Source organism: Trifolium pratense, linkage group LG6 (assembly GCF_020283565.1).
Source record: "Trifolium pratense cultivar HEN17-A07 linkage group LG6, ARS_RC_1.1, whole genome shotgun sequence".
NCBI classification, from domain to species: Eukaryota; Viridiplantae; Streptophyta; class Magnoliopsida; order Fabales; family Fabaceae; genus Trifolium; species Trifolium pratense.
In genome coordinates this window covers 34,924,553-34,945,399 of record NC_060064.1, presented here as the reverse complement: position 1 = coordinate 34,945,399, position 20,847 = coordinate 34,924,553, and the positions used below count along the sequence as shown (strand labels likewise).

The window sequence follows — 20,847 nt, the reverse complement described above, 5'->3', positions numbered from 1 at the left end:
ATATATATAGTAGAGAGATCAAATTACACCGGTGTAACATTTGAGTGATGTTACATCGCTTAATAACGCTTTAAAGAATACAAATTTTATAAATTCCACCGTTAAATTGAAAATTTATATCTTATAGATTATTCATGCATTATCTTTGAATGAATCGTGAAGCAAAATTGTAGCCCCTGATGTGAGTAGTGAAAGACATATGCTCATGAGTTCTGAATTTGCTTAAATAATATTTAATTTGTATTTTAAGTTTTTAGGGTTCTTACTTTAATCTGAAAATTAGAATTTTAAGTTTCTGGCCATTTTCACAACTCTGAAACCTTAACTTTGGGATTTCGTATCTTCAAATTTCCATGTGCGTTTGGTTTAATATTTCCACAATAATGAATTATGTCATGTCTCCTTCAAATATGACCCTCAATAATGAACAATGTTTGCTTGAATTGATCACAAATTGTGCATAAAAGTCATGCACTTGGTAAGGTCAGAACTCTTAGAAAAAATTCTAATTGTTTGAGAATTTCAGAAGCTTGGGGAATCAACTTTGGTCATCAATTTTAAGCATTTTAAAGATCTCTTGACTTCAAATCTTTTTACCACATTGCAATATGCCATGAGAGCTTTCCAAAAAGTCTTTGTTTGCAAATTTATTATACTTGAGGAAGAATATATGATCTTGATGAGTTGGCTCCATGAACATGAAATTTTCTATACTTGGAAAAAAAAAATCAAAACCCTAGTCTTTGACTTTTGGAACCTTTTTTTTTTTTTACTTTGTTGATTCAAAACCACGTCTTACTAAAGAGGCAAGTACAACAAGATATCTTGTATTTTTTTTTATTAATGATGTATAGAATGCAATTATGAGAATATGATGCGGGATCTTAGGTCAAAAATTGGAGTATGACATATACTTAAGATGCATATGTGTATCAGAATGGTACAATCAACAATTAAGCCATACGATACAAGAGTTCAAATCATAGGCAATTTGAGTTGCAGATTGTGCAGAAATTCTAAAGGTAATGGAATAGCCAAGAGTGAAATGTTACTATAGAATTACTCTAGATACATATTCTCATAGTATAATCATCAACTTTTTGAAGTTAACTTCGGTTGCATAATTGCATATACATAAAAAATATTGTGACATTATGTATATGTCACGTCACTTGTGAACAACTATTTTCTATGCATGTACACACACACTAGTCCTTTGTTTTCAAAGCAATGAGAACATCTCTTTAAAGTTCTAAAGTAGTGAACAAAATTTTGTGCCAACTTGTGTGTGAAGTGAAACTAACAGTTGTTGTATAACGGTCACAAATCTAGGTGAAAAAGCTTTTGGATTGATTTATTCAAACTTATCTACTTATATAAATATTTATAAGACTGTTTTAGAAGAGTTTATAGAATCAACGTATGACTTCACTTTTCAATTTATTTTCATAACGTTTTAAAGATAATTTATGAAAACACATAATTTGTACAAATAGTTTGTACATAAGCACTTATACTCTGTTTGGATAAACAACTTTGTTAAGCATTTATATTTCTATAACAAAAGATAAAATGAACTCAAACAATACTTTTCACATATGTTATAAGCTATTTTCATAAATTATCATAAATAGCTTATAAAAATAAGCTGAAAATAATTTATAAACATGTCATAAGCTATTTTCATACATCTCCCAAACATTTTCACAAGTTTTTATGTGAGGAGATAAACTTAAGTCAATCTAACTACCATAAGTGCTTATATTATAAGAGCGTAAATAAATTGTTTATCCAAACACACCTTAGCTATATAATAAGCTAAATATATAAATTCTCTTGAATTATTTCTATAGGTAGAGAAGCACTTTTGCAAAACCACTAAACCAATTTTATATATTTAACTCAGCCACAATGTGTACATATAAAATGAAAGGAACAGTCATAAATCAAATTCCCACTATATATATAAATATAAGTTGAGTCATACATCAAATTCCCATATCATATCACACACTACTCTTTGCTATAATCTCACACTCACTTCTCATCAATCATTCATATTTATTATGATGGTGGTTCTTACAATTCTTTTATTCATACTAGTGATTATGCTATTCAAACTCTTGTATGAAAACCTCTCATGTTACTTCCTCACTCCACTAAGGATAAAAAAAATCATGGAGATGCAAGGTGTTCGAGGCCCGAAACCTCGGTTCTTCACCGGCAACATCTTGGACATGGCTTCCCTTGTTTCTAAATCAACCTCACATGACATGAAAACTATAAGCCATGACATTGTCGGTCGTCTTCTTCCTCATTTTCTTCTCTGGTCCTCCCAATTTGGTACGAACATCAATTATATTGATAGATAACGATTCAAGTGAGAATACTTTGATATAATTTTAATAACAAAGTATTCTCAGTTGAATCTCTTTCTATAGACAGATAGTGACTCTAGTGAGAACACTCTGCTATAATTATAACAAAATGTTCTCACTTGAGTCGCTATGGATAGACACGTATATATAATTAAATTATGATAGCAATTATAATTAGCTTAACTTGGAGATGTTAAAATTTTGATTGTGTAGGAAAAAGATATATATATTGGAATGGTCCAGAGCCAAGGTTGTGTTTGACAGAAACAGAATTGATCAAAGAGTTTCTTTCAAAATACAGTACAGTATCTGGTAAATCATGGCTCCAAAAACAGGGTTCAAAAAATTTTATTGGAGAAGGAGTTTTGATGGCAAATGGTGAAAATTGGTATCACCAACGTCACATTGTTGCCCCTGCATTCATGGGCGACAGACTTAAGGTATTATTCAATCATATACTTATCATTTATTTGAAATTGGATTGTCTGCTGTCACAAATTCACGCATTTATGGAGTTACTTCATCAGTGGCCGTTGGATTAAGATCGGACAGTGTAGAAAGCAAATAGATTATTAAAAAAAAAAACTTAAAGCCGCGCTTAAAATCTGAACCGTCCAATTTTGATTCATCGCCAGTTCTCGCTGATGTGCCAACTGTGTTGGATTTGTGATTACAAACAATCCAAATCTCTATCTTGAGATAGTACTGGCTAGCTACGAAGCTCCAACTCAAACACAAATATCAGACACAACACCGACATTGATATACTAACCAATATGAAAAACTGGAAAGTTATTACATGAGACAGTATTGTAGTGGCTGACACTGACATGTGTCAGACATGTATTCAATTTGAGTCGTCAGACAGTTACACGTGTCAGACACTCAGACACACCTTAAATTTGAAGTGTCAGTGCTACATAAAAAATTGATAAACATGTCATTTACAGAGCTATGCAGGACATATGGTGGAATGCACTAAAGAGATGCTGCACTCACTACAAAAAGGACTAGAGTGTGGACAAAGTGAGGTGGAGATTGGTGAGTACATGACTAAACTTACTGCAGATATTATCTCAAGAACTGAGTTTGGTACAAGTTACCAAAAGGGAAAGAAAATATTCCATCTACTTACTGCTCTTCAGAGCCGTTGTGCTCAAGCAAGTCGCCATCTTTGCTTTCCTGGAAGCAGGTAGGTACTTTCACTTTACAACAAATCTTTTTTCTAAACCACCATTTTTTTTCCAAGATAATAATAATCGGAATTTATGTGATTATGAGTAGGCTAAATTGTATTTTTGGTCCCCTAATTTATACAAACTTGCAATATTTACATTTTTTTTTAAGAAGCTAAATTAACTCACCCAAATTGGCACCATATGCAATATTTACATCTTAACTTCCATAATAACACTTTTGACCCCCTGATTTTAGCTCATTTTATAAAAGGTTTAGCCCTCATTAATTTTGACCAAATCAACGCACACGCAGATAGTGACTAACATGTCACGGCAGCATGTCTTGCACACGTAAACAATGACTCACATGTCACGTCAGTATCCCTTACCACACAGGCTGACGTGGAATATGAGTAACTACCCGCATGTGCGCTAACTTGGTCAAAATAAGTGGGGAGCAACCTTTTGCAAAAAATGCTAAAATTAGGGGCTAAAAATGCTATTATGAAAGTTTTAATTAAGACTTTCATAATAAAATTTTTAGCCCCTAATTTATAAAAGTTAGGGGCCAAAATTATAATTTAACCTTATGTTTGTATGGTTTTAAATTGAAGGTGAGCTATACCTCTCCTTTTTATCTTGATGAATTATTTTTTTTACCAACAAACATTTAATGCATGTCCAAATCATCACATTCTTATTTCAAATTCCTTTTCATTAATGTCAAAATCATGTAAATTCAATTTGTGTGTATAGATTTTTCCCAAGCAAGTACAACAGAGAGATAAAGTCATTGAAGATGGAAGTGGAGAGACTATTGATGGAAATAATACAAAGTAGAAAAGATTGTGTTGAGATTGGGAGAAGCAATTCTTATGGGAATGATTTATTGGGGATACTATTGAATGAAATGCAAAAAAAAGAAACTAGCTTAAATTTGCAACTAGTAATGGATGAATGCAAAACATTTTTCTTTTCAGGACATGAAACAACAGCACTTTTACTCACTTGGACAATTATGTTACTAGCAATTAATCCATCTTGGCAAGAAAAGGTTAGAGCTGAGGTTAAAAGGGTTTGCAATGGGGGAATTCCCTCTTTGGATCAACTTTCCAAGCTTACTATGGTAAGTAATTAACAAGATAATTTTTCTTTGCTTTATTTTAAGAGTTTAATTGTTGTGCACCGTGAGTGTAAAGATTTTTTACACATACATTCAATGATGCGTTGTCACATCATTTAATGAATGTGATATATCATGTGTTTTTAAATATCATACACGATGTGTCGGTATATTATTGAACGTATGTGTAAAATAATTTTACACTGACGGAGCATATAAATTAAATTTTTATTTTAAATGAATAAAAAAAAACTTAAACTTAGTCAAAAAAAAAAAAAACTTAAACTATTAATTTACGTACCTTACATTTATTAAATTTGATTCGTTGAATGGAAATAAAAACTTAAACTATTAATTTACGTACGTTACATTTATTAAATTTGATTCGGTTGAGTGGAAATAAATTGCTCAGCTCATAACCCTTTAGCATGAGTTCAGGTTCCCTCCATTTATTATCTATCTATTTATTCTCCATTTAGAGAGAGATAGACACATGAAAAAATTAGTGGGGTCCACAAATTAGTGGGACCCACTTTTAATGGGTCTCACTAATTCTTAATGTGTCTATCTCTCTCCAAATAGAGAATAAATGGAAGGATAATAAATGGAGAGAACCTAAACTCCTTTAGCATAGTCAGAAGTTTCGTTCCATGACTTATATGTATGAAAATTTATTATTGGAGTGCAACAATCTCGCTAAAAGTTACTTCATAAATTTATTTGATTATTTAAACCTATCCCTTTGATGAAAGTTAAAGCCTTTTTTATGTCACACTTACAAGAGAAGAAAGAGTCATTTTAGGCTATTTTTTAAGTCATAGGAGAGAAGAAGTGGTTTAGTCAAATTTGAGAATGGATTTTTCAGTTGTTTTTCTCTTCTTTTATACATCTCAATTCTTAATAAGTTTTTGGAATATAAGGTGGACAATAATTAAAAAATTGAGGATTAACATGTAAATGAGTTGTCTGAACTTTAGCTAATTTTTCTCTTTCTTTAAAAAAAATATATTTAATCCTATCCTCTTTTTATAAATTTTATAATCTAGATTTCACAATATTCTCTCTTATTTTTTTTATAGTTGAGATGATACATTCTCGTCAAATTTATAACTTATATTTACACAATTATTTTTCTAGGATTTGTTTTTATTTTTAATAGTGTCAAGTATATATACTCCTGCCGTCTCTTATTTATAAGAATTAACCTAAATTTATGAGTGCTAAAAAAATTTTAACCTAAATTTATAGTGCTAATAAATTTGTTTATGTTACTTAATCCTAGTTGCCCCTATAATTGTTTATATATTATAAAAGAGAAAATGAATATTGAAGGTGAATGGAGTCGTTGAAATGAAAAGAGCTATTATTGTGTCAATGTCAATAGAATAAAAGCTATCGTGGATGTCGATTCTTAAAGAGCGTGATAATATTTGGTGTCTCATATTAAATAGATCAAAGTACTTAATGTAGTACTTAAATTATGAAACTCTTTTAGCTATTGAACTAATCTTTTGAATTGTATTCTTAACATTACATACACTCAAGTCCTAACAACCGTGCACACTTTTCATTATTTTATATAGTAGTAGTATTTGCCTTTTGTTTTATTTAAAAAATAGTATTACTTTTGCCAAAATTCACTTGGGGTTGGTCTAGTGGTGTTGGTTTGGGTCTTTGGAGTATGCTCATCTTAATGTCTCAAGTTCGATTTCTCATAGTAACAATTTCGGTGGGCTAAGTCCATACAGAGCAAAAAAAACTTTGGCTTTAAATGGGCCCCGCAAGTGAACGGTGAGATTGGTCCCTTTGAATTAGTCAGTCGTAGGGCCGGATACCAAGTTTTTTTAAAAATATATTATTTTTGCCAACAGCCTAATCAATCTAAAGATCTTAGGTCTTAATTAAGTTATTATTAACTAGCACGATGTTTAGAAAAGACAGTTTAGAAATATTTTAGTTAAACCTAGATATGTATGTTTTGAGAAACAAACAAAAAATATGATTTACTTTCTTTTTTTGAAATTAAAATATGATTTATTTAACAATCATCTTTGCACCCGTGCACCATTAGTTGGTGTCATTAATTTAGAAGAATATACTAATATTATTATTAATTAATTATGGTTATCTTTCTTTTTAGAGGGTCCAATTGCACAAAAGTTAAAAGCTATTTGTTCAAATTCTGAATAACGATACAATCATACTTTTATGAGAAGAAGAAAATCGTATCATAGGAAAAGAGAACAAAAAGAAAATTAGTTGACCATAATCACTCAATGGAGAGATTAATGGCCACCCACTTAAAAAAATTAGAGTTTAATTTTTCTTCAGTTGTTAGCTATTCCCTCTTTTTTTTTTTTTTTGGTACATTGTTAGCTATTCCCTCTAATAGTACTTAATTAGTCTAAAATATAAACAATTTTAAATTAATGATAGTACATTTTATGATACACAGAACATTATTTTTATTAAAAAAACAATAGAAATATGTATATTTTTCTTAACTTTATTCAAGATAAATAAGGATAGACTAAAAAATCACTAATTAAGTTTTTGCAGTTCTTGAATCGCGCACTTTTAAATAAGTTTTTTGATTAAAATGTGAATGTGTCACTATATATATATATTATGCAAACTGGAAAAAATTGTTATAAATATCTTAAATACTATTTAGATAAACAAGTAAGTTTCCAATTTTTTCTTTTTAAAAAAAACTTAAACCTAAACAAAATTAACTATTATTTCAATTTTTGTCGCTTCAATTCGCATAAAAAAAATATAGTAGTTTGTTTACGTAGTAGCACACATGAAAAAAAATAGAGTAGTTTGAAATACCTAATAAAAAACATTAATGTCAAAACTATGCGTTGGTAATGATTATACTTAAACGCAAGATTTCGAAACGATCAAAAGTAAGTGAACACTCTGCTACTCCAAAGTTTATAAAGTATATCAACTAATCAAACTTTTCATTTTCTATATTTTGTAGTTGCATATGGTAATCAATGAGTCGTTGAGGCTCTATCCTCCAGCATCCGTGCTCCCTAGAATGGCCTTTGAAGACATAATATTGGGTGACCTTTATATACCTAAAGGGTTATCAATTTGGATTCCTGTTTTGGCTATTCATCATAGTGAAAAATTATGGGGTAAAGATGCAAATGAATTCAATCCAGAGAGGTTTACTTCAAAATCATTCATTCCTAGCCGTTTTTTACCATTTGCTTTTGGCCCAAGAAATTGTGTTGGACAAACATTTGCCTTAATGGAGGCTAAAATTATATTAGCCATGTTAATCTCTCGATTTAGCTTCACAATTTCGGATAATTATCGCCACGCACCCGTGGTTGTGTTGACAATTAAGCCCAAATATGGCGTTCAAGTTTGTTTGAAGCCCTTGGAGCCATGAAATGGGACATAGCCATTCTTGCGAGGCAGGACTCGGATGGATGAACTCAAATCAATTAATAAGTGGCGATATATCACATTCAGTCTATCTAAGCCGTTAAAAGGTGACTATAAGACTTACATCGGGATTTAGACAAAATTGCGAACCCAGAATCAACAATCGACATCATTGACTAGAATGTTTGTTTAGTTACTGCTTCAAATTAAAATCTAGAGAGTTGGGGTTTTGAGAGTTTTTTTTTCCTTTCGCTACCAGTTTAATCTGGTTCGGGGGACAGTTCTGACATCAAGTAGTTTCAGCCCCCTCCCGATCGCAGTTGTGGGGGATCGAATCGTGATGCTCCCTACCAAGTTCAGCGACAATCACCATTAAACCAACTAACGATTTGGTTTTGAGAGTTTTAGAATTGAGGGAGAATGGTTTTTTGTTTTTTTAGTTTTTATCATTTTATGATGCGGAGAGTGGGTTGTAACAATCTTGATCATGATGAGCATTTTTGTAATTCTTTATCTTATTTTCAATTATTTTGCAATGAAGAAATAAAGATGAAGTAATGATTGCAAGGATTAGGATATTTAAATTAATTAATAACAACTTGAATGAGTACAGATATTAACTTATCTCTTCAATGCATGAATTGAGTTAAGTAGTGGCACTCAAATGTAACGTGAGATAAAGACATCGGAGCATCTGTGTTTGGATATGTTTTAAAATCAAACACTTATGACTTATAATTTAGACTATAATGTCCGCGTCAAGTTTACGTGTTAGTCTTTCATGATATATATCATATTGATTATTTATAATTTTTTTTGAAAAAATTAAAAATTATTTGATATCTTATTGAGATTTATCAAGATTAACGGTTTATTAATTTTTATTGAATACCGTTAATTTTGATGGTCTCAATATCATATTAAATTATTTTTAAAAAAATTATGAATGATCTGTATGATATAAACTTTTAATCTAACGGTGAATTTTGTAAAATTTGTATTCATTATAATGTTATTCACGACTGGTGCACCGTGAAAAACTTAATCAAGTCTTTCGTGTTAAACAAGCCTAATATTCGTAAGACCTATTTCAACGAATAATGTGGACATGGGTTTACAAAGGTTTTTTTTTTAATCACGTTATTGATCAATGCAAAATATTCATCAATTTTGTCGATGATTAATTTCTTTCAAATATATATATATATATATATATATATATATGATGAGAGATTCGTTACTTCAGGAGTAAGTCTCCATTGATTTACTCCGCTTAATAACTCAATATCGACATTATATTTTTTCAATCCAACCGTTGAATTCAAAGATCTTATTGAGTAGATCAACTCCACAAATTTTTATAAAAATTCAAAAAATGTAGTTATATATTCAGACTATTGAAATTCAACGGGGTTTTTAAAAGTTTGTTACGTTCAATTGAAGTTATCAGAAAAAGTATCAAATAGTTTTGAATTTTTATAAAAATTTGTGGAGTTGATCTACTCAATGAGATCTTTGAAATCAATGGTTGGATTGAAAAAATATAATACCGATATCGAGTTATTAAGTCTTATCATATTTAAGAAATTGAGTCTCTCTTTCTTATTACATTTTTTCCATCTATAAAATTCGAATTGAAATGTCTCGTCTCGTGAGTTTAACTCAGTTGGTAGGGATATCACATTTTATGTGTAGGAGTTGGGTGCGAATCTCAAATACTCCACTTATTTTTTAAAGTAGATTTTCTAGTCACTAGATTACTTGATAAAAATAAAAATCGAATTGAGATCAAATAATCTAAATCAAGTTTAAGTCGGACAAATGTAATGTTGGTTTTTCCTTTAAACTTTGATGCTCCATGGCACTTAAAAGTAGTTTTTCATTTTTTTTCTCTCTCTCTCTCTCAATTGAGATGATTTAACAAAGTGCTTCACTTTTCTACTGAAATAAGGCAACTTATTGTGACACCAAATTAAAACTAAGGTAGGGTCAATATTGCCATTTTGGAAATAGGTTTTTTTTTTTTTTCTCTTAGCCACCTCTACTTTCTTCCACTAAGTTTTTATCATTCTTTTATTTGCAACCATAATTTCTTGCTGACATGTTATTGTTTGAAGTCTAATAAATTGTGGACAGCGCTTATATCTATCTACGTAGCATGTAAAACGTTTTATGTTGGAGATTCTATTAATTTCTTGTCTTAGTCATAGCACCCAAAAGGCCACCATTTTTTTACGGTCCAAAGAATTAACCCCCTTAGCTTAATACTATCTCCATTTCTTGAGAAAAAAAAATTACTATCTCCATTTCTAAATATAATTAATTACTATATTTTTTCTTTTTAACTGAATTTTTCTGTATATAAAAATCAAAGATTAAACTCGTAACTATTTGTTTAAGAAATCTCCAAATTTTTTACCATATACTAATTCATCATTTTTTTTTATAAGCAAAACTTGAATTATAAGAAACACAAGAGATGTTCAACCGTTACAATTCAAAAATTCATTAGATGTTATGTAGGCAAGCTAAAGGATTATTACAGCAATCAACAAAAGCATAAGGAGTATGACTCCCACTTCTACCTAAGAACCAAAACCAACAAAAGCATAAGGAGTATGACTCCCAATAGAAGACAAATTCAACATAACTCCTCGAAACACGATATTGTTATGTAGACATCAAAGGCACCACGTAGTAGCTAGCCAAATTATATGGCGAACATTTGGTTCTTTGTTACTTGTCACTAGAGAAGCAAACGATGTGAAATGACTCCATCTTTCTTCAAAGATAATACCATCCACCTGCATCCAACAGAATTTTTTTTTTCCACACTTGTTGTGAGAACCGGCAATTGAAGATCACATGGTTTAAGTCTTCAAGTTCAATCTCTCTAAAGCAAAAAACACAACATAAATCATGCTGGTTTGAAATGACTCCGCGATTAGCCAACGCAACACAAAAACAACCGCCAACCAAAAACACTTACTTTCAATATACAAATTTATCGTTTGATATACAATGTGGCTAACATATATGGAGTTAGGATCCTCTCCATTTCTCATTCTTTCCATTTCCTCCATTCTTATATAGTTTTGGGAATATAAATATATAAATGTGATATTAAGTGGGTCCAAATACATTTTATACACCAAAAAAACATTTAAAAACTTTTGCAATGGAAGAAATGGAAATGATAGAAAATGGAGAGGATCTCATCTCACATATATGTATAGTCAAAAGGAAAAAAAAAAAATCTTTGGTACAATCAAAGTGGGATGATAAGTCTCTCGACTTTTAAATACTATTATTTATGTGGCTTTAAACTTAAATTAATTGTTAATGATCATATTGTGATAAATATCATATAATCATTGCCCACCATTAAAATGATCCCACTAACACCACATCCTATTCCTCCTACACTCCCATTGCCACAAAACCTTAAGAAAATAATAAGTAAATGGTGTAACCTTCTGCACTGACCTATAAGTGCCTCACAGTTCAAAACTTCAAATAATAAATAAATTGATCCACACTCCTCCACCTTGTTTTCTTTAATACCAAACTATCTTTCCTTTTGTTTGATAAGTTGATGGCCACTATTATATAATAGATGTCTCATTTGACTACTTTTGTCTTTTAACACATATAGTCCCTACCTTAAACATGCTTAGCACAAATTAAATATATATGTGGTCTGATTTAATTTAAATTACACTTCAAATTAGGTTCATGCTTCGTTTAATTATAATGCCTCAGTTTAAATCTTGTTCTAGGCCTTTTGTTGGACCGGTCCTAAATTAAATGAACTATAAAATTTGTGGCATTCATATAAGACAGAAAAAAAAAGTATAACTTTTTTCTTGTTTACGATAAAACTGAAGATTGATTAACACATGAACTCGAACATATTATTCAAATTTCTCACCGATTTAACCAATTTTTTATGTGGTCTAGTCGGGCTATTTGATTGTTTTTTCAAATTGCTTTCTTACTGTTCAACTCATGTCAAAATAGAGGTCAATTGCCCGACCATTTTTTTTTGAATGGCGTAGAATATTAACATATGCACTAACCTTAGAACACATGTTAACATGACATCTATATATTATAGACAAAATATTGCAATATTAATATACCTGTCTAATTTTTTTTATTTCTTAGTGCTAATCTTTTGGTTCCTATAGGAGTGAGGTCTCGATAATGTAGTATTTGACCTTTATTAAGGTAAGTAAAGTCTAGCCAAAAGTTATTTCCACCAATAATTAAATTAGGTTTCTCCCAAACATTTTATCTTAGGAAGAACTCATTAACCATTTTAGCCGAATATCTTAGTTAATTCTAACTATAATTAGTTTGGAAATTTAAATGTCCAAGAACCATCAGAGATTCGACAGTTGTATTTTTAAGAAAATGTGACAGTTAAATAATGATAATGTAAACATGCAAATTATGTAAACAAAAAAAAATGTAAACATGCAAATTGATCACATGCTCGAGGATAATACTTTTTATTTATGTTACTTCCATTATGGTCTATTTGTCTAGTATAACTTTTGCATAAAAAATTAATGTGCCGGATTATTTTTCATCATTTAATAAATAAATATATCTTCATTGACTGGTGCAAGAGAAAATCCAAGCAAAATCCCACCAAAAAATGGACTAGAGTTGCAAAGATCATGATTGAAATGCTGTTGATATTCTTCTTTTAATTTTGGGCATGGGTAGGGGAATATCTTCAATTAATATAGTGTTGTAAAATCAATAAAGTTAATGTGCTTTGATAATTATTGTACTCATGATGATGGTGATGCATATAGAGAGTGAAATGCTACGTGAATCATTCACACAATCTTGTGTGCCATTGTGCAAGCTATAGACAAACTTTCATAAGGAAAAATTAGATATTTTATAGATATTGAAAAATTATATCTTATTTTATGTATGCTACTTTAATCATGTAATTATTATTGTTGCATAATGTTTTTACTACTTTTGTCCTTACATATAAGATTCTTTTTTAAAAAAATCAGCGAGATTAAAAAAAAATTAATTGTGGTATTAAATATGTTGACAATTGAGATTATTTTTACGGATGTACTTTAATTAGGGATACATATATTGATAAAGAAATAATTAACGTCCTTGAAAATTTAAAATAAATCATATAAAAATGGATATAGAATTTTTTAAGAAAATCTTATATTTAAAGATGAATATAATATATTTTTCCCAATTGTTGCATAATTTTTAACAATATTGTATAAATTATATGGTGTAAAATAAATGGCACCTAATAAAAAAATCTTGATTAAGGTACCCTTAAGATTTCTTAACTTAACAACTACTCTCTCTATAACACTTTATAAAAAAAAATGTACTTTTTAGGTTTATTGTATATTTAATGTATCTAATACATAATATGAACCAAATACATTAAATATACAATGAACCTAGAAAGTGAAATTTTGCTTATAAAGTATTACGGATGGAATACCTACTAATTTAAGACTGACAATGGTAATTCTTAACACATTTAGTGTCTATTCTACATAACCTTCACAAAAATTATTGTCCTTATGTTTTGTGTCTGTCCTTCGTGATTAATACATTTCTCCAACTTTGAGGGATTTTGAATCTTCTTGTGTTGGAAAGTTAGAGGTGTTTAGTTTTTGTTGATGGTGTATCTTTAATTTTGCATGTGTATTTTCTAAATAATTGTAAGTGCAGTGTATTTCTAGACCTTTTTTTTCTTGTGCTATTATTGTATTTATTAATATATAAAACATTATTTTGCCATTAAAAAAAAAAAAAAACCTTCACCAAAATTCTAACAAGGCATACACGGGCCTAAAATTAACCTTTCCTTCTCTGTCATGAAATGATAAAATTAATAAATAATAATATTATTAAAAAAATCAACTCCAATGACCCATAATAATTTTATATAATATCAAATGATCAATTGAGTGAGTTAAATCGACAAACACAACATATCAACAAATTTAAGAGACATTAATAAAAAATTCTAATTTTTGACAGTTAATAAAGATTCTAATTTTTTGAAAATATTATAGCAATTTAATATTTTGTTGTTCTCTTACAAAGATAGCAAGAGGTTTTTTTATATCATATAAAGTGATAAATAGTTGTTGTTTGTTACATGCTAAACAAGAAGAAAAAATGACTAAAATTTTCAAGTTGGTGTATGCAATGATCCTCATATTTTTCCTATTTTTTGTTGTAACTAACGCTTGTAAGTCTTTCTTCTCTTCATTTTCAAATTTCTATTTTACCAATATATATAGACATTATCTTTAATTCGACCTTATTTAATAATAGTATTTTTATTATTGTTTTACATCACAGCTAGTAATTGTACTACTTCCCTTAATTGTGTACATGCTGATTGTATGGCACCAGCAATGCCAATATGCTTGATGGAGGAATGTGTATGCGTTTAACATGTAAGTAAAAAAATAGTAATTTTAAAATCGAATCGGGTCTAACTCAACCTTATAAAATACTAAGTTTGTAATGTGAGGATTGTCTTCACTTATAAACACACATTTAGGTGAGTTTATAAATGAGTTAGGCCAATCACCCATTTTTTAAGATGATATTAAAGTCTCTTCAAGATTTGTTGGGTCACCCGCTATCGGGTCACCTACCATTTATATTCACGCATGAGTGCTGGACGTGAGGATGGTGTTAAAAAGTCTCACATCAGATGTGAGATAACCTGAACAAGAGTTTATAAGTAAGAGGCAATCATCATTTTACAAATCAGTTTTGTAAGATAAGTTAGGTCAAATATCTATTTTTTAATAAATAATTCTATTAATCGACAAAAAAAAAAAATTCTATTAATTACTTAACCGTCAAAAAAATATTCTATTAATTACTTCTATAATTGCATATAGTTGTATTTACAATTACATGTATGTCATGGTGAATTATGCTATTTTTATGATTTCTTTCGTACTTTGAATTATATTTATCTAACATTTTAATTTATTTCACAGGTTAAGCAAATGTGGAAAAGATAATACCTTATTCACAAATAATTATTTGTGTTCTTTTTTTTTTACGGAATTATTTGTCTCAATTAGGAATATCTGTTCCGCACATAGTCACGTTGTGATCTTTCTTTTCTAGGCGTTACGATCTTTTTATGTGTTATTTATTTTTGATGCAAGCAAAATAATGTAATTTGACAATTGCCTTTAATATAGTGTAATTTATTTTCAATTTATTAGCTATAAAATTTAAGTTTAAAGACTATACACTGTTACCGTAAATTAATTTCACACTGATAAAGAATGAAACATTTTACACATCATATTAAGAAATTGAGGTTTAGTATGGTGATGTGGCAGAAAACATAGTTGGTATTAATTGACACAGTGCATATTCTTTTTTCTCATAAAATTTTACTTTAATTATGGTCTCTAATATGTTGGATCAATTTTTCACACGTATACACGTTTAAACCTAATCAAATACAAAATCTATTTTGCACAAATCAGACATTCTAAAAGAAAAACATGATACATCAATCATTAGTTAGTTCAGTGGTGATTGGCGTTGAACTTGATAGAGAGAACCGTAGTTTGATCCTCCGTAACAGCGATCGAGAGAAAACTGGAACCACTTGATGTCAGAACTGACCACCGAACCAGATTAAACTGGTGGTGAAAACAAAAAAAAAACATAATAAAAGAAACATAAGCACACATGTTAAGAAATCTCACATGCAATTGCATGTGAGTCGGTCTGGAAAATGGTTTGTGTTAAATTTTTATTGTCTACTATATTTTTTTTATACGTGTTAATAAAGTTACATTTTTTGTAATGGTGAGATGTTCACTATATTTTTTGGTAACGTTAAATACATTTTATTGAATGTGTTTAATATGGATCTTTTAAAAATTGTTATGCTTAATTTTTGTTGTTTGTTAATAATAATTTTTTTTATAAATTAATTAAGAGCAACTAGATATCAAGGTAGGGGTTAATAATAATATATAATAGATATATTGAATTAATAAATTTAAATCAGAAATTCTAAATATCTTAAATATAATTTTTATTATTAATAATTATGAATGTTATAACTTATCAGCCACAAGCCGTCAGTCATAAGTTATCCGCTATTTTTACCAAAGAGAGCCTTAATTAATTTCAATATGATCAAAACAACAGAAAATAAAGATGCAACTAATCGCAATGAACTAATGGAACGCAACAATCGTATTTTTAAGGTTAAGTTTTTGTCTACGGATCAACTGTTGGGGAGTATTAAAATGGTCTCTTGGTGGTGGGTATAAAACTAGAAGAAAAAAAAATAGTTTTGATTGTCATTAGTGGTGGTCGAATCAGCATGTTGGTTGTCTCGGGGGATTTCTATATATCTTGCATGCTCTTGTTCTTGGTGTGAAGAAATTGTCGTTTTCTTTTTCTTCAAAAATTAGGATGTTTTGTCGCATGACTAGAGATTTCTCATAGATCCTATAGTTTCCGTTCTCCCTTTGAGCTTGAATGTTACCTTGACTTGTGCTTCGATTTTGTTTAAACTCTTTGTGTCTTTTTTTAGGCATTTTCGAATGCCTGATTTAATGTTATTCTTTGTCTTCTTCTTCAACAAAAAAAAAAAACGTATTGAACTTATGTCAATTATGTAATTTTATAGTTTCAAAGAATATTATCAACCTTCGTAGAAATTTCTGATGATCTTAAACACCAGTCCATAATGGACTATATTTATAGAAATGGTCCACCATAGGATTAGCCTAAATCAATACCACTTTTTGATACGCTGTTAAAAAAAAATATTTTTTGATACTCCCTCCATCTCAAATTATAAGAAAAAAAAAACTCCTTTTTTTGTCACAAATGATATATAAGAGAAAAAACTCAACATTTATCTTTTTTAAGAATTATTCTCATGAAATTAAACGCTACTTGCATTTAATTTGACCTCTCTTCTTTTTTCTCATTAACCAATAACGAATAAAAATTATTGTTTTGTCAAAAAATAAAAATTGTTGTTACATTTAATCTCATTAGGAAGCACTAAAATTCTTTCATTTTTGTCATTCTTCAATATTCTCTAGTTCGAGAGCATATGAGATAATATTTTTTTGAACAATATTCATTAAAAGATTACAAAGTAATCTAAAAGGACTTTGTTGTTCATCCTATTTGCATACATGCATACTCCTTCATCCCTTTTTATAAGTTATTTTGACAAAACTGTATTATTCATTTATCTTATTTTTACCGTATTTTCTTAATAATATATGTAAATATTAGTAGCATATAAGATTTTGTTTAATTTATTTTTATGAGTATTTTAAAATATTAAATTTTTATAATTTTTACTAATAGTAGATAATTAAAGATATTAGTGATTAAAATTGTGCATTGGAGTACTTGCAGTGGTTAAACTAAGTCTTATATTTAGGGACGGGCGGAGTATTAATTATAAATCAATTAAGGCAAATCAAATAAAAAAAATTAGAGCATTACACACGCTTCAAATTATAATTCTGCAACAATCAACTATGTCAAATTATATTATTTTTTTGACTGGAAAATATACAAGACAAGTAACTCAAAATGCGAAACAAATTATAAAACTAACATAATTCACTATGACATGTAAATAAAATTATAAGCTTAGAAAGTAAGAATTATTTTTTATTTAACTGCAAAATGCATATACGTTTTTTTATTACAAAGATGGCTAACATCCAACCAGACTACAAAAAAGCTAAACGAGGGCGGCAACCCCAAATTGTCCGCCATCATGATATTCCTATAAAATCATGAGGACAATCATCAAAATAAACACAACCATTTATGAGAGAACAATCATGGTTGACTAATGCATCCGCCATCTGATTAGCTTCACGGTATGAATGTTGCTAAACGCATATACATTTATTCGTCAAGCAAAACGGCATTGCATATAATGAACATTGAGTATGTGCACAATCGAAGACATTAGTACAATTATCACCTATAATGTAAAACAATAATAAAATACTATAATTAAAAAGAATTGGAAGATTACGTATAAGATAAAAGAGACAGCATGAAAATGAAGATAAAATAGGCTTACTAGAGTTTGTTGCAACAAAAAGTAGGAAAATTAAGAAAATCATAACATTCACAAACTTGAGAATCGTAGTCATTTTTCTTCTTCTTTTGTATATAGCAAGCTAGCTATACAAACTATTTTATCACTTTATATAATATAAAAAAACCTCGTACCAAGAAAGCATCAAACTTTTTTTTTTTTGGTACAACATATTGAATTGCAAGAAAACCGGCCCTTTGTAAAGTTATTAGAATATTTGTTTTTGGCACAACATATTATTTTATTTTTTTATTGAATTCCAAGAGTCGTTATTAAGAGCCTATTAAGTATGTTGATATGTTGTGTTTGTCCCTTTAATTAATTCAATTGATCACTTAATCTTAGTTAGCATCACACATAAAAAATATTGTTGGTCATCGAAGTTCATTTGCTTAATTTTGTCATTTCATGGTAGACAAGGGGAAATCTCAAAATGGCAATGGCATGTTAATAAAAGAAAAGTTAGCTTAAGGAACAATATATCCATGAAATGATGCCATATTTTTCAGTAAAATAAAGGCTAAATTGGATGATATAGTCCCATAATTTATTTATTAGTTTCGTATTTGTCTCTTACTAATTAATTACTGTTACAAATTGATCCCTAAGCATAGATATTATCCTTTTAGTTTTCAGGTTTTAATGCACTTTTGATCCCCTATTTTGAAAAATCTGAACTTTTTGATCTTCTTATTTTAAAAGTCAACTTTTTGATCTCCCTATTTTTTAAAAACCTGAACTTTTGATCCCCTATTTTAAAAGCCAAATTTTTTATCACCGATTTTGAAAAACATGAACTTTCGATCCCCCTATTTTAGATTTTTCTGAATTTTAGTCCTCCAACTCAATTTGGTCAAATTTTTACTGATGTGTCAAGCTCATTGATGACGTGACAATATTCATGTTGACAAAACGTTTTCATTCTTTAATTTTTTTTTTAAATCAAATATTTATATTTTTTTTTTCCCTAAACATAGAACTCTCGAATTCTATTTTTTCACCTCAAGACCAAAATCTATTATAATTTTTTATTTTTATTTTTTGGAATGAGAGATATTATTATTTTCCAAAAAGTATTGATGGATAACAAGCTGGCAATCAAGAATTGGGTTACTTGTGGGATATATATATAGTTGGAGCACTCACTCAGTCGCATACAAGAAGTGACGGCTCAAAAAGTATATGGTAAGGTAATGGCTCTTTGATGCAACTTTGATTAACTTACCAAAGAATCGACAGCCACTTATTTAGTGACCCCAAAATCATGTTAAGCTACTAGTGAAATCTGATCTCTTATAGAATTTGAATAAGGAAATACATATGTAGACAGTGATTCACATGTTACGTCACCATATTATGTCACATGGCTCACATACTACGTCAGCGTGTATATGGCACGAATCTTTATGAGGTTTAAGCTTATCTAAAATATAAAATGACACTAAATTTTGTATCCAACTAAACTTTAGAATATTAAAATATTCACCATGTTTTAGTTGACAATTACGTACTATATTTATAGGTATAGTTATGCTACACTACATATATAGATACTAAAATTATGATCCTAACTTTGAATATATGAAATGGGCAGAGTGGACAAGTACTTGAGTGTCGGAAGGTGAGAATGAGAGTTGCGTGGCAAAGAGATTCTATTCTACTACAAACAACATGTGTGGAATTTGTTGTTGTAAGTGTTAAGAAAGCAGTTAATTCATCTTGAAGTTTGTTTTGTTTGATCCTAGGTAGTTAGTTGGTTAGTCTAACTACCAAAAGTTGTTAGGAATTAGTTAGGCCAAGGTAGTTACTTGTAGCTTAAGTAACAAGTATAAATACACCTTAGTGTATCAATTGTAATCATAACCTTTTTTGGCCCATTAAGGATGAATAAAATTTCTATTTTTCTCTAAGCTTTCATAATCAGTTTTCACCAAAATCATCAAGAAACGTTTTCATCTTGTTAAACACAGTTTTTGCAAAACTGTGTGTGTGCTCAAGCTCAAGCCTTCCTCGCCTATGAGCTTGCCTGCAACCATCCTCTGAAGTGCAACAGAGTCAGAGGCAACACAACCTCTGAACCGTGCATCCTCTGAACCAGCCAAACTCTTGCTTCTGCTGCGCCAACAATTGGCATCAAGAGCCTGGTTCAATCACAGGTAACAAGAGTGAATTGTGAAGGAATCAAGTGGAGAAACACAAAGTGAGCTGTGTAGATTGATTTCTTGAAGATTCAAGATGAACACCCAAGGTTTTGGTACAAACATTCTGATTCTTGATGGAAAGAATTGGGATAGATGGAGTGCAGTGATGAAGTCCTTATTTGGAGCACAAGAGTGTCTTGAGGTAGTGGTGAATGGATACGATGAGTTGGGAGCAAATCCAACCAATGATCAGAGAAATACCTACAAAGAAAACAAGAAAAAAGACTGCAAGGCTTTGTTCTATATCCAGCAGAATTGTGATGCACAGCATTTTGAAAAGATTTCAAAATCAACTAAGTCCAAAGAAGCTTGGGATATACTCGAGGGTTACCACGATGGTGGAACCAAGGTCAAGAAGGTGAAATTGCAGGCCTTTAGGAGGCAATATGAGTCTATGGTGATGGAAGAGGAT

General features: G+C 29.7%; 1 protein-coding gene and 1 long non-coding RNA gene across 2 annotated transcripts; one reads left to right on the top strand and one right to left on the bottom strand.

Annotated features, from left to right (window-relative positions):
* The first annotated feature begins 1,996 nt into the window (after positions 1-1,996).
* LOC123890734 (cytokinin hydroxylase) lies at positions 1,997-8,638 on the top strand. Its single transcript, XM_045940388.1, has 5 exons — positions 1,997-2,343; positions 2,592-2,818; positions 3,329-3,570; positions 4,313-4,682; positions 7,669-8,638. Exons 1-5 carry the CDS (start codon positions 2,067-2,069, stop codon positions 8,086-8,088), a joined length of 1,536 nt encoding a protein of 511 aa, XP_045796344.1. The 5' UTR covers positions 1,997-2,066; the 3' UTR covers positions 8,089-8,638.
* A 9,133-nt stretch (positions 8,639-17,771) lies between these two features.
* On the bottom strand, positions 17,772-18,407 carry LOC123890733. Its single transcript, XR_006802945.1, has 2 exons — positions 18,217-18,407; positions 17,772-18,114 (listed from the first exon to the last, which is right to left on the bottom strand). It is a non-coding gene; the product is annotated as an uncharacterized LOC123890733 (long non-coding RNA).
* Positions 18,408-20,847: the final 2,440 nt, after the last annotated feature.